This window comes from Lepidochelys olivacea (assembly GCF_965140295.1).
Source record: "Lepidochelys olivacea isolate rLepOli2 genome assembly, chromosome: 24".
NCBI classification, from domain to species: domain Eukaryota; kingdom Metazoa; phylum Chordata; order Testudines; family Cheloniidae; genus Lepidochelys; species Lepidochelys olivacea.
Genome location: NC_140434.1, coordinates 6,348,240 through 6,361,345, shown reverse-complemented (window position 1 = coordinate 6,361,345; position 13,106 = coordinate 6,348,240). Strand labels below are relative to the sequence as shown.

The 13,106-nt window shown below is 53.8% G+C and overlaps 1 protein-coding gene across 1 annotated transcript; it reads left to right on the top strand.

The window, feature by feature from the left end:
• Positions 1 to 464: 464 nt before the first annotated feature.
• Positions 465 to 12,089, top strand: SF3B4 (splicing factor 3b subunit 4). The gene is made up of 6 exons (XM_084613659.1): positions 465 to 572; positions 2,365 to 2,493; positions 4,000 to 4,542; positions 6,114 to 6,308; positions 10,498 to 10,671; positions 11,603 to 12,089. The coding sequence occupies exons 1-6, from the start codon at positions 539 to 541 to the stop codon at positions 11,782 to 11,784; spliced, it is 1,257 nt and encodes a 418-aa protein (XP_084469785.1). The 5' UTR covers positions 465 to 538; the 3' UTR covers positions 11,785 to 12,089.
• The last annotated feature ends 1,017 nt before the right edge of the window (positions 12,090 to 13,106 follow it).

Below are 13,106 nucleotides of genomic sequence, written 5' to 3'. Positions count from 1 at the left end.
ACTGTCCTTGTCTCTTCTTCCCCTCTCTTCCCCCCCCCCCCAGCACCACTGACCATAGACTGAGCAACTCTGTGCCTCCAAGGGGAACAGGGATCCCTGTCAAGCAGCCGCTCATCCCCCACCCAGCAATGGGGGTGCCCTGCAGGGAGGGGGCATCCACCGCACTGGGTACAGGAGCCTGTGGATTTGCTAGGGGGAGTTTATGTCATGATATGTCACCACAAAGGTGTGAGATCAAAGGGGAACAAGCTCTGAACCCCTGGGGGCCCAGAGAGGGGATGAATTACACATGGGGGGAAATAGGGCCTAAGATAGTCACTTCCGCCCATAGGCAACATGGCTACGCGTGCGTCTAAGTCGACTTCCGCCCTTAGCCGCCATGGCTCCTTCCATGCACGGCCACTTCCGGTCTCACCCAAGATGGCCGCTGCCTGCACCGCCCCTTTTCAGCCGCGGTGGCCGGAAGTGGGGGGGGGTGTGAAAGGGCGGAAGTCGGAGGTCGCCCGCCTGGCCGAGGGGAGGCGGGAGCGCGTTCGAGATGGCGGCAGGGCCCATCTCCGAGAGGAACCAGGGTAAATGGCGGCGGCTTCGAACCCCCTTGTCCCCGCTCACGAGGGGCTGGGGCCCGATTCCCCTCTAGCCGGGGGGCTGGGTCCTAGCTTGGGGGACCTGAGCCTCCCCCCAAAAGCTGGGGGCGGGGCTGGGTCCTAGCTTGGGGGTCCTGAGCCTCCCCCCAAAAGCTGAGGGGGGGGCGGGGCTGGGTCCCAGCTTGGGGGTCCTGAGCCTCCCCCCAAAAGCTGAGGGGGGGGCGGGGCTGGGTCCCAGCTTGGGGGTCCTGAGCCTCCCCCCAAAAGCTGAGGGGGGGGCGGGGCTGGGTCCCAGCTTGGGGGTCCTGAGCCTCCCCCCAAAAGCTGAGGGCGGGGCTGGGTCCCAGCTTGGGGGTCCTGAGCCTCCCCACAAAAGCTGAGGGGGGGCGGGGCTGGGTCCCAGCTTGGGGGTCCTGAGCCTCCCCCCAAAAGCTGAGGGGGGGGCGGGGCTGGGTCCCAGCTTGGGGGTCCTGAGCCTCCCCCCAAAAGCTGAGGGGGGGGCGGGGCTGGGTCCCAGCTTGGGGGTCCTGAGTCTCCCCCCAAAAGCCGGGGGGGGCCGGGCTGGGTCCCAGCTTGGGGGCCCCCGAGCCTTTCCCCCCCCCCAAAAGATGGTGGTGGGAGTTGCAGTAGGGGCCTAGATTGGGGGGCCCGAGCCTCCCCCCAAAAGCTGGGACGGCGGGGCTAGATTCAGTCTCCTTGCTGTGCATCTGATTTCAGTCAATTCATTTTGGGCGTCTGGGGGGAGCTGTGGGACCCATAAAGGGAAGGCTGTCAGGGTGCAGGACTGGCACTCAGGACTCCTGGGTTCTGTTCCTGGCTCTGTTACTGGCGCACACTGCAGCCCTGGGCAAATTGTTTCCCCTCTTTCTGCCTCAGTTTCCTCCATACAATAGGTGTCATAACAGCGATTCTCTATCGGGAGCTCGTGAGGGTTAGTCTAAGAAGAGGTGCGCAGTGCTTTGTGTGGAAAGCCCTTCGGCAGCACAGAGGCCTCATATCGCCAGGGACTGCTCTGGTGTTTGGTATAGACAGCAGCAGACTTGGTTGGAAATGCAATAAAATAACAGATTTCCTAGTTCAAAATAGGAACCAGCATTCAGCGGGGTAACTGATGTTCATGTTTCAGGGCTTGGGCTGCGGACGGCAGTGGTCAGCCAGGGGTTCTACACCAGTTTGATCTGAAGTATCCACTTTGTGTTGCCTTGGCAATGAGTGGGGGACAACTGACTGCGACATCATCAGATATGGTGTGAGGGTGACACGGTACAAATGTGTGGTTTAAGGGGAGTCACTTCCTTGTAGTACAAGGGGAGGCAGCGCAGCCTGGTGGCTAGAGCCCTGGGCTGGCCCTCGGAACACCTGGGGTTCTATTCTTGGCTCTGTTGGTTGACCTTGGGCTTGCCTTCTCAGTGACTCAGTTTCCCCGTCTATATAATGTAAAGCACTGTGAAAGCTACTGAAGGAAAGTGCTAGATAAGAGTTAGGGATTATCACCTCTTTGGAGCACGTCTTCACTGTAAACAATGTTCTTAATCATTTAACATTGGTTTATTAGATGTCAATGTACTTACTCCAGAGACGTATGTTTCATTAAGGGTCCAGTCTTGAGCTGTTTAAGTCGAGGAAAGTTTTGCTTTGACTTCATGGACTCGAGCTCAAACCCATGGGGATCCAGAGCTGGTCTGTTTGAGGGAGAGTTCTTAACTCATCTGAAATGTTCAAGAGATTGCTCTTCAGATCAACATAACCAATCACCATCTCCTCTCCCCCCCTCAAGATGCTACAGTTTATGTCGGTGGCCTGGATGAGAAGGTCAGCGAGCCGCTGTTATGGGAGCTCTTTCTGCAGGCAGGACCAGTGGTCAATACCCACATGCCCAAAGATCGAGTCACTGGTCAACATCAAGGTGAGATATTGACCGGTCCCTTCAAAGACATGTCTCTGAACGAGTGCCCTGTGGATACGTTATTTTGCCGGCAGACATATGTATCTTCTCCCTGTATGGAAAGGATTAAAAATCCCATTTCTAGTCATTTTACATGTCACTTGTAGCAATAGTCTGTGTAAAACGTTCAGACAGAACTGAGACAATTAGCCGTGTTGTGGCAGCGTGGAGGAGCCCCAGTTGTGGATCAGAACACCATGGTGCCAGGTCTGTACAAACACTGACCAGACAGGCCCTTCCCCATAGGTTTTATAATCGAAGTAATTCTCCTGGGTTTCAGTTTACTTTGTGTGTATGTTGCCATTTGTTCTAAGATGAAATACCTACCACATCTCATTCTGTACATTGTCTCACCCCACTTGTTACTTTAAAGAGTAAAAGCTTGTCTCTGCACCAAGATGCACCGTTACTTTTAAAACCAATTGAGACTTAGGCCTTGTCCACACAAGGCCGGGCCGGGCCCGGGCAGCTATACTGGCAAACGTTCCCAAGGGGGAGACAGTGTATACCAGTAAAAGAGTTCTATAGCTTATACTGACAGGTTTCAGAGTAGCAGCCATGTTCGTCCGTATTCACAAAAAGAACAGGAGTACTTGTGACACCTTAGAGACTAACCAGTTTATTTGAGCATAAGCTTTCGTGAGCTATAGCACTGAATGCATCCGATGAAGTGAGCTGTAGCTCACGAAAGCTTATGCTCAGATAAATTGGTTAGTCTCTAAGTACTCCTTTTCTTATAGCTTATACTGTATAAGCTGTAGCAGCAAAAGGACTGACTTGTTGGTATAACTGCATTTACACGTGGGCCTCTGTTGACACAGCTATGCCATTTAGGGGTGTGATTATTTCACACTCATAACCAACATAGCAATGCTGGAAAACTTCTGAAGTGTAGGTCAGATCTTAGTGAAACTGGTACAGATTTCTCTTTGGATACTCATAGCTGTTTAAATCTAGGTTAGCTTGCAGCTGTGAATTACAGGTGCAAGCTAAATTGATAAGCCAGGTTCAACTTGATGAGCGTGTCCACATGCAAAACTGCACCAATTTAAATAAATCAGGTTTGAAATCGCACCTTTAGACTGGTCTAATTTTGTGTCTAGACCAGGCTTTAGAAGCAGAGTGGGAGAGAAATCAATAGCTGCAGATGAGGGAGGAAGACAGTTTGAAATGAGATGGAGTGGAGAAGGTGGAGACATAGAATGAGGTGGTTCTGGATGCTAGATGATGCAGTGAGAGTTCTCCTATCTGTAGGGGGGCAGTTAGCCTCCTCAGTTGTTCCAGCCAGTTCTGGATAAGCAAGGAGGAGAGAGATTATTTCAGGAGAGCTGCAGAGGAGAAGATTATTGCATCAACAGTGGAGAAATGATGGAGCCTTGAGATCAACCAGGGGGATGGTGTGGGTGACATAGAGAGATTATGGAGTGTATCTGGCTATAAAGGGCTCTGCTGGGGTACGTGTTGCAGGTTATGGGTTCGTGGAATTCCTCAGCGAGGAAGATGCTGACTACGCCATTAAAATCATGAACATGATCAAGCTGTATGGGAAGCCGATCCGCGTGAACAAGGCCTCGGCCCACAACAAGAACCTGGACGTGGGCGCCAACATCTTCATCGGTAACCTGGACCCGGAGATCGACGAGAAACTGCTGTACGACACCTTCAGCGCCTTCGGGGTCATCCTGCAGACCCCCAAGATCATGCGGGACCCTGACACGGGGAACTCCAAGGGCTACGCCTTCATCAACTTCGCCAGCTTCGACGCCTCCGACGCCGCCATTGAGGCCATGAACGGACAGTACCTGTGCAACCGTCCTATCACCGTCTCTTATGCCTTCAAGAAGGATTCCAAAGGCGAGCGGCACGGCTCTGCCGCGGAGCGGCTGCTGGCTGCCCAGAACCCCCTCTCTCAGGCAGACCGGCCCCATCAGCTTTTTGCAGACGCCCCTCCTCCTCCATCGGTGCCAACTCCTGTCGTCACGTCCTTGGGGCCAGGCGTCAACCCTCCAGGTGAGCACATGCTGTGTGGTGCTTTTTGTGCTTGCGGGGAACTCTGGCTGCAAGTTTCCATAGGCTAGAGGGACCCTTCAGGTATGACATGGCTGCGGAGCATTGCTAGGGGGTGCTGTGCCGCAGAGAGTGGTGCGGTGACTCACTAAGGGGCACTCTTCCCTCTAGTTCAGGGGTGGGCAAACAGCGGCCCAGGGGCCGCATCTGACCCTCCAGACGTTTTAATCCAGCCCTCGAGCTCCTGCCGGGGAGTGGGGTCCTGGGCTTGCCCCGCTCCATGCGGCTCCCGGAAGCAGCAGTATGTCCCCCCTCCAGCTTCTATGTGTAGGGGCAGCCAGGGGGTTCCGTACACTGCCCTTGCCCCAAGTGCTGCCCCCACATCTCCCATTGGCCAGGGATTGTGGCCAATGGGAGCTGTGGGGCGGCGCCTGTGGACAGGGCAGCGCGCAGAGCCGCCTGGTCGTGTCTCCACATAGGAGCCAGAGGGGGGACATGCCGCTGCTTCTGGGAGTTGCTTGAGGTAAGTGCCACCCAGAACCTGTACCCCTGATTCCCTCCCGCGCCCCAGCCCCATGCCCCAGTCATGGTCCCCCTCCGGCCCTCCAAACCCCTTAGTCCCAGCCCAGAGTACCCGCCTGCGCCCCCAGCCCCTCATCCAGAGCACGCATCCCCAGCCGGAGCCCTCACCTCCCACACCCCAACCCCCAATTTTGTGAGCATTCATGGCCTGCCATACAATTTCCATTCCCAGATATGGCCCTTGGGCTAAGAAGTTTCCCACCCCTGCTCTAGTTGGTGCTTGAACCAGTGCCGTAGTGCATTGCTAGGGGGTGCTGGGCTGCCGAGAGCGGTGTGGATGACTCACTAGAGGGCGCTCTGATCTGGATCATGGCTGAAGCCTGGATTCAGAGCTGAACTGCGTGGCTGAAAACTCTGCTGCTCCATCGTGAACCCTGGTTCCTTCGGGTGCTTGCAAACTGCTTGCAGTTTTCCCCACCACGCTCAGGGGTAAAGTTGGCCATTAGTCCCCAGAGCAGTCGGCCATGTGTTCTGCTCTCAGACCTACCCAAGAGGTCTGCAGGTAGCTGGCGTGACCTCAGTCATCTAGAACCTGGGGAATGGAGTCAGGACTCCCTGGTCCTGTTCCTGTCTGCCACTGACTGGCTGTGTGAGTTCAGGCAAGTTGCTTAATCCCTGTGCCGCACTTTTGTCTCTGTAAAGTGGGGGTATGACCCTCAACTCAGGGCACTGCGGGGTTATATTGAGACCATTGGGTGAGATGCTCTGTAGAAGATTACTGGCTGTGTGTGCTGGCTGAAATCATTGAGGCCTTCGGACGATCTGTGGCACTCCTGGTTTGGCAGAGACCGCATGGGCTATAACGTAGCAGGCGAGATGCTACGGGTGATGCAGGCTCTCCAGCAGCAGGCAGGGCTCGCTGGCACTTGCTCGCACTAGCAGGTGGCCATGTGGCTGCTGCCGAGGCCAGTTCATTCTGACTCCTCTCTGTGGTTTGTTGATGCTAACCCAGGTGGTCAAGTTTTTTCTCACTGACTCATCTTTCTTTTCAGGCATTCCACCCCCAGGATCGTTTCCCCCACCAGTGCCGCCACCTGGAGCAATGCCCCCAGGAATGCCTCCTGCCATGCCGCCTCCACCCATGCCACCAGGAGCAGGTGCCCCGGGTCCTCCTTCAGGGGGCACTCCCAGTGGAGGGCACCCTCCTCACCCACATCCTTTCCCACCTGGGGGGATGCATCATCCAGGTAGGTATCAGAGAGTCGGTGTGGCCTAGTGCACAGAGAACTGGACTGGACTTGGGAAACCCGGGGGTTCTATTCCTGGCCTGGTGGGTGATGTTGGGCAAGTCACGGCCCCTCTCTGTGCCTCAGTTTCCCTACCTGTAAAATTGGCTGAGTTTTGCAGAGTGCTTTGAGATTTACTGATTAAATGCAAGGAAAGAGCTGGGGATTTTCAGGCTTTCTCTGCGATCTGCTCTTCTGAATGCCTTTTCTAGAGTGCGGACCAAACGGACGTCTAAACCAGGGTGAAGTGATTTAAACCAAGGTGTTTTATCATGGATCGTTGTTTTTAAATCACGAGAGAGAGAGAGAGATTTAATTTATTGACTTAAATCAAGTTGAGGCTTTGTAAATTTAATCTGAAAAGGTATGCAGTTGCAACTTTACATTCAAATCTGTGGCCTGAATTATAAATGCTATTTTTTTATGCCGTTCTTGCGAAGGGCGAATCTTACAAAACACCCTCCCCGCAGCCCCCAAACATTAAAAATTCAGGCTCCGGTCCTGCAAGCGCTTAAGCAGCTGCGTACCTTTCCTCCCTGGAATAGTTTTAAAGTTCTGCACGTGCTCAGGTGTTTGCAGGATGGGGGCTAAAATGATATTTTTAGCTTTTTAAAAAAAACCTGGAGTGGCATAAAATCTGTGTCACTTCAGAACAAAACCGCTTCGGTGTTCGGACTGAAAAGTGAGCATGGCTGTTTCTGTGCTGCAGAGCCTATGCCGGCATAGCCGCTAGTGTAGACGGCAGCACATGCCGACAGAAGCTTTTCTGGCGGGAGGTGGTGGTCCAGCCCCTGCGTGAGGTTAGTTAAGCCAACAGGACGCCTCTCCTATGGACACAGCTGCATCTACACTAGGGCTGTGTCTGCATAGCTGTGCCACTGGGGGGGGTGGCTTTTCCCCACTATGACCAACAGAGCTATGGCGGTGTGAGGTTTTTAAGGGTATGTCTGCACTAGAAAGGCTGCAGTGGCTCACTACGAACTACGGAGACGGATGGCGATCTCCTGCCGCTGTAGTAAATCCACATCCCCGAGAGGCGGGAGCTTGGTTGGCGGAAGAATTCTTCTGTCCACCTAGCACTGTCTACACCGGCTTAGCTACGGCTCTCAGGGTGTGAACCCCTTCCATCGCCGTAGCGTCTACACTGCAGCAGCCCACCTGTAGCCTATCTAGTGGAGACCCATCCAAAGTGACTGTAACTTTTTTTATTTGCCCATTCCAAAATATTCAGAAAGAGCCTGATGTTAGGCTCCTTAAGCCCGTATTTAAGCACCTTTGGGTGGGAGTTTTGTAAAGCACCTACAAGATTTAGGAGCATAAGCCCCAGATGGGGGAGTGCAGCCTGGTCAAAGCCTTTCAGCTTTTTCCGATTTTGGGAAGTTCAGTGTATGGGAAGGTGGCAGGGGTTGCAGACCCAGCGTGGGCTATTTATTTATCAATCTTGCGTGAGAGTTTGTGGCGTTCTTGCAATAAGAGTGTGAATGAGGCTCTGGACTTGTCTTCTGCAGCATAGATGAAGATTGAAGTGTGAAGCTTCTTAGCAGGCAAACGACTCTCCATGTCAAATCTGAAATTCTGGTAAAGGAACAAATACAGAACTTTCCCTTTACCAATATAAGACTATAAAATGGGAGGGAATCAAAGAACTAGCAACATGCAAGCTAAAAAAACCCTCTGATTTTAAACAGAAATCTTTTTAAAATCATGATTTTTTTAATCCTCCCTGCTCTAAACCAGAGGTGGGCAAACTACGGCCCGCGGGCCACGTCCGGCCTAGCCCCTGAGCTCCCGGCCGGGGAGGCTAGGCCCCGGCCCCTCCCCCGCTGACGTCCTCCCTGCAGGCTGAGCACACTGCGCCGTCCGCGCTCTGACCCACCGCTCTTGCCGGGCAGCGTGGCTGGCTCCGGCATGGTAAAGGGGTGGGAAGCGAGGGGTTCCGGGGCTGCAGTCGGGACAGGGAGCAGGGGGCGGTTGGATGGGTCGGGAGTTCCGTGGGGGGCAGTCAGGGGATGGGGAACAGGGGTTGGATAGGCATGGGAGTCCCAGGGGGCCTGTCAGGAGTTGGGGCTGTGGATAGAGGTTGGGGCAGTCAGGGGACAGGGAGAAGTAGGGGTTGGATAGGGGATGGGGTCCCGGGGGGCAGTTATGGGCGGGGGCAGTCAGGAGACAAGGAGTGGGGGGAGGGAGGTTGGAAGGGTCAGGGATTCTGAGGGGGGCGGGAAGTGGGATGGGGAAGATAGGGGGCGGGGGCAAGGCTGTTTGGGGAGTCACAGCCTTCCCTACCTGGCCCTCCATATAGTTTTGCAACCCCGATGTGGCCCTTGGGCCAAAAAGTTTGCCCACCCCCGCTCTAAACTGTGAACCCAGCTCTGTCTGTTAGGAAGTCACCTCTCTCCCTTATGTCTGATTAGGAGGCTTTGTATAATTGCAGATTTGGCTGTGTTAGTGACAGATGGCTGTGGTCTCCTATTACACGCTGGCTTTCAGTGCTTTAAAGTAGACGGTTACATACAGCAGTGAAAGGCCCATCACATTCGGTGCCTGGCCTGCGGAGGTGTGTTCGGGCACCTGGATTTCTGTTAAAGGGGAAAAGAGAAGAATCTGTGGTGTTTTTTTTTTTTTTTTAAAAGAATCTCTTTCCCCTCTTCCTTTGTCTCTTTACTCCAGTGCCTGGTGCCTGTCCCCACCTTTTCCCCCTTTTAAGTTGTCAGTGGCGTAACTGGGTCATGCCACTACAGCTTGCCAAGGGAAAATTTCAAATCCATTGGCCGTGCTGGCTCTTCTTAAAAGTGAGCCTGGGAAATGCAGCTGGTAGCTGTTTCTCACTCTCCTGTCTGTGCCACGCTGAAGGCTGCGGGTGGCACCTTAGATCACGTGCATGATTAACAACACCAAGTTTCTTGGTTGTGTCACGGCGTCCCCGGGTGATGCTCTGGAACTGCTCCTACGAAGCCAGGCAGGACCCTGGGGAAGTCTCCTCTCTGGGAGCAGACTGTCTGCAGGGCAAACAGCTCACATGGCTTCCACCTTCCTGGGTCTGACCTCGGAGCATTCAGCGTCCTCTGACCCTCCGTGCGCTTCCCACGGTGAGTCCGCCCAGGCGGGGTCCTGGGGAAGCCAGAGGGCCCTGCCCCCAAACTTCGCAGTCAGACGTGACTCTCAGCCAGCCACTAAAACAGAGTTTTATTAGACGACAGGAACATGGTCTAAAACAGAGCTTGTAGGTACAGAGAACAGGACCCCTCAGCCGGGTCCATTTTGGGAGGCAGTGAGCCAGACAACCACATCTGCCCTTCACTCCTCGTCCCCAGCCAGCCCAAACTGACTCGCCCTTCAGCCCCTCCTCATCTGGGCTTTGTCCCTTTCCCAGGCCAGGAGGTCACCTGATTCCTTTTTTCTCCAGCCCTTTAGCTCTCACCTTGCAGTGGGGAAGGGTCTAGGCCATCAGTTGCCAGGGGACAGAGTGTTGGCCCTTGATGTACACTGGCCCTGTGCTCTGCAACAATTACACCCCCTTATCCCACCACCTAGAGACTCAGGAAATGCCTAGGGGAAACTCAGGCATCCCTACAGTATTCAGAGGAAACATTAAGAATAGTCCCACTTTGTCACAGATTGGCACTGAAGGGCTCTTTAAATTAGCGGAGAAAGGCAGACCGGGAACCAATGGCTGGCAGCTAGAGCCCGATGCGTTCAGACTGGAAATAAGATGTTACCAGGGAGTTTAACTGCTGGAGCAAACTCCCAAGGGAAGTGGTGGATTGTCTGTCTGTCGAAGTCTCTAAATCCAGAGTGGAGGCCTCTCTGGAGATATGTTAGCCAAACACAAGGCTCTGGTTCACTACAGGGCTAGCTGTGAGATTCTCTGACCTGGGCTATGCAGAAGGTCAGACTAGGTGATCTAATGGGCCTTTCTGGCCTTGAATTCTCTGGTACAATCCTCCCACCTGCTGGAATTCGAGTTGCTCTAGTGGCCAGTAAAAATGCTATTGGGACTAGTCACGTCCCCCAAGCCCTGGTTGCCTCGAGGTCGCTGGGATCCTGGAGTCCTGTCCGGCAGCTCATGTGGTCAGTGGGCTCAGCAGAACTTAGTTTCTAATCAGCTGCTTTGAATGTCTGAGGGGATCTAAAGACTTGTGCTTTTCCCTAGGGATGCCGCCCATGCAGGTGCATCACGGACCACCCGGGATGGGACAGCATCATCATCCAGGGCCTCCAGGGTCAGGAGGCCAGCCCCCGCCCCGACCGCCCCACGGCATGCCCCACCCCGGACCACCCCCGATGGGCATGCCGCCCAGAGGGCCCCATTTCGGGTCACCCATGGGTAAGTGGGAACCTGTGAGATGGGGTGTTTATATGCCAGAGTGAGAGTGGGCACTATCAGGAGTGAAGGGCCTAATACCAGCCCAGGCCTGTGGCATCCATTTGCTAGTTCAGATGGGTGGTGAGAAGAGGAAGACTGAGGTCTGAAATGGTGGCTGGTTACGTCACAGCCTTGGAGGTCAGCCCTATGCTTGGAGTGAGATCTCTGGCTGGGAGCTGTTGAGAAGGGGGAACCGCGAGCAGTTTCCTCTGCCTCGTGATGCTGCGTGGCTCTGTGGGTGGATCAGGGGCCTGGGAGTGAGGACTCCTGAGTTCAATTCCTGGCTCTGCCGCTGCCTTGCTGTGTGACCTTGGCCGCGTCCCATGTCATCTGCCTGCTTTTCCCAGGCGTTGAGTGGGGATGTTTCCTTTGAGATCCTTGGCTGAAAGGCGCCTGAGGTGGGCGACTAAGGGTTTCCCTGCCTGCTTCCCAGCTAGGAAGGGATTGAGCGATAAAGTGCCTCTTCTCCGATCCTGCTGGTGGAGTGGGAGGGTGGGGGCTCATGTCCCTTCTGCCTCGAGCCCTGCTGCAAGGAATCAGGTGGGGAGGCAGGGCCTCAGGTAACTGGCATCCTGGTACAGCAGTTGCTTTGCCCAGAGCTGCGTCATTTCACTGACCAGTTCACTTCGCTGAGACCAGACTCCTGCTTGAGGTGTGGGGAGGGCCCCGAGGACGAGAGATGCCTGTAGGGCTGTGCCCAGCTCGACATCCCTCCAGAGGCCCCAGCCAAGAGTTCCAGCTCTGAATAGCCTCTTGACTTCGAAATCAATTTGTGGCTTGTGGTACCTGAAAAATCTTGTGCAAGAGGCTCGTGCAGCTGGGCCCTGGATCGGAGCTGCCATCTTTACTTCCTTCAGCTAGGGTTTAATGTCGCTACGCTCTGTCCTTGCAGGTCACCCGGGCCCCATGCCCCACCACGGCATGCGTGGGCCGCCTCCATTGATGCCTCCCCATGGTTACAGTGGCCCTCCCCGCCCACCGCCCTATGGCTACCAGCGGGTCCCTCTGCCGCCTCGTCCTGCCCAGAGGCCCCCCGTGCCACCTCGTGGGCCTTTGAGGGGACCCCTTCCATAAACGCAGCCGCATCAGGACCCGGCCAGCAGAAGAACCTTCCTACTGCAAATTCCTCTCTCTCCTACCTTGGATTTTGGTTTCTTTTTGGACTAATGTTCCTGAGAACAGGAAGCGTGATCGGAGCCGTCAGTGTCTCGTTGCCCCTGTGAAAACCCTGCTATTCCCTTTAACAGTGTTACTTTTAATTTTCCTCTCCCTGCTCTTGTCTCCATCATTTCGAGAAGATAACTTGATTTTAATGAATTTTTTTTCTATGTGAACTGACTGAGGTTGGCCGTTTTCAAATAAACACCTTGGGCATTGCCCTTTGAGGCTGGTATGATTTTTTATCTTTGCATTCCACAGCCTACCAGCCCCTGCGCCACATCTTGAGGAGTCCATAGGGCCTGGTGTTCTTTGGATCCCGGCAGCGTGTATCATTGGATCCTCACGCAAACGTTTATTTACGTGCTAGAATCCTGTTTCTGCATCGTTGTTCCTTTGGGGGGGCTGTTGATCGTGAAGGTAAAGGGCTGGCAGCACTGGCATAATGCAGCCATGCCTGCAGGCATCCTCTGTGCTTCTTGGCCAAGACGTCTCAAAGCTATGCCAGTATTAGGCTACCACGTACAGCTCTACGAACATATCTCCTAACCAGCCAGCCCACTGCCTCTTCCTTAAGAACGTAAGAACAGCCATGCTGGCTGACAACAATGGTCCGTCTAACCCAGTATCCTGTCTTTGGACAGTGGCTAGTGCCAAATGCTTCAGAGGGTGTGAACCAAACAGGGCAATTTATCGACTGATCCATCCCCTGTCCTCCAATCCCAGCTTCTGGCAGTTGGAGGTTTAGGGACACCCAGAGTGTGGGGTTGCATTCTCACTTAAATGAGTCCAGCTTGGTTAAGCGAAGGCAAAGGAGGAGAGGAATTATTTAGGGTGATAGAAAGGGTAGTAATGAGAGCTGGTTGGGAACTGGAATTTCCATTCCACGAGGAGTTCTGACATTTTGAAACAAAAAATCATTCCAATTGGGAACGAAAAGCCAAAATGTCTCATGAAATGAAAATTTCAAGAAATTTTGATTCAGTCCCATCAAATGTCTTGCTAGGGTGGAAGTGTGTTGTTTTCTTACTTTTATATTAAAATATTTCAGTATATTGTTAAATGAGACAGATTATCTAGATAAAGTTAATGCAGTAGAAAACTTTATAACCAAAATTAATCAAAACACTGTCCAAAAAAACCCACTCAGTTTTTCCCATCAAAAAACTGTTGAAATCAGTATGTTCCCCTGAAACATTTAGACGAAACTCTGGTGTTTTTCCAAAGGAAAGCTGTTC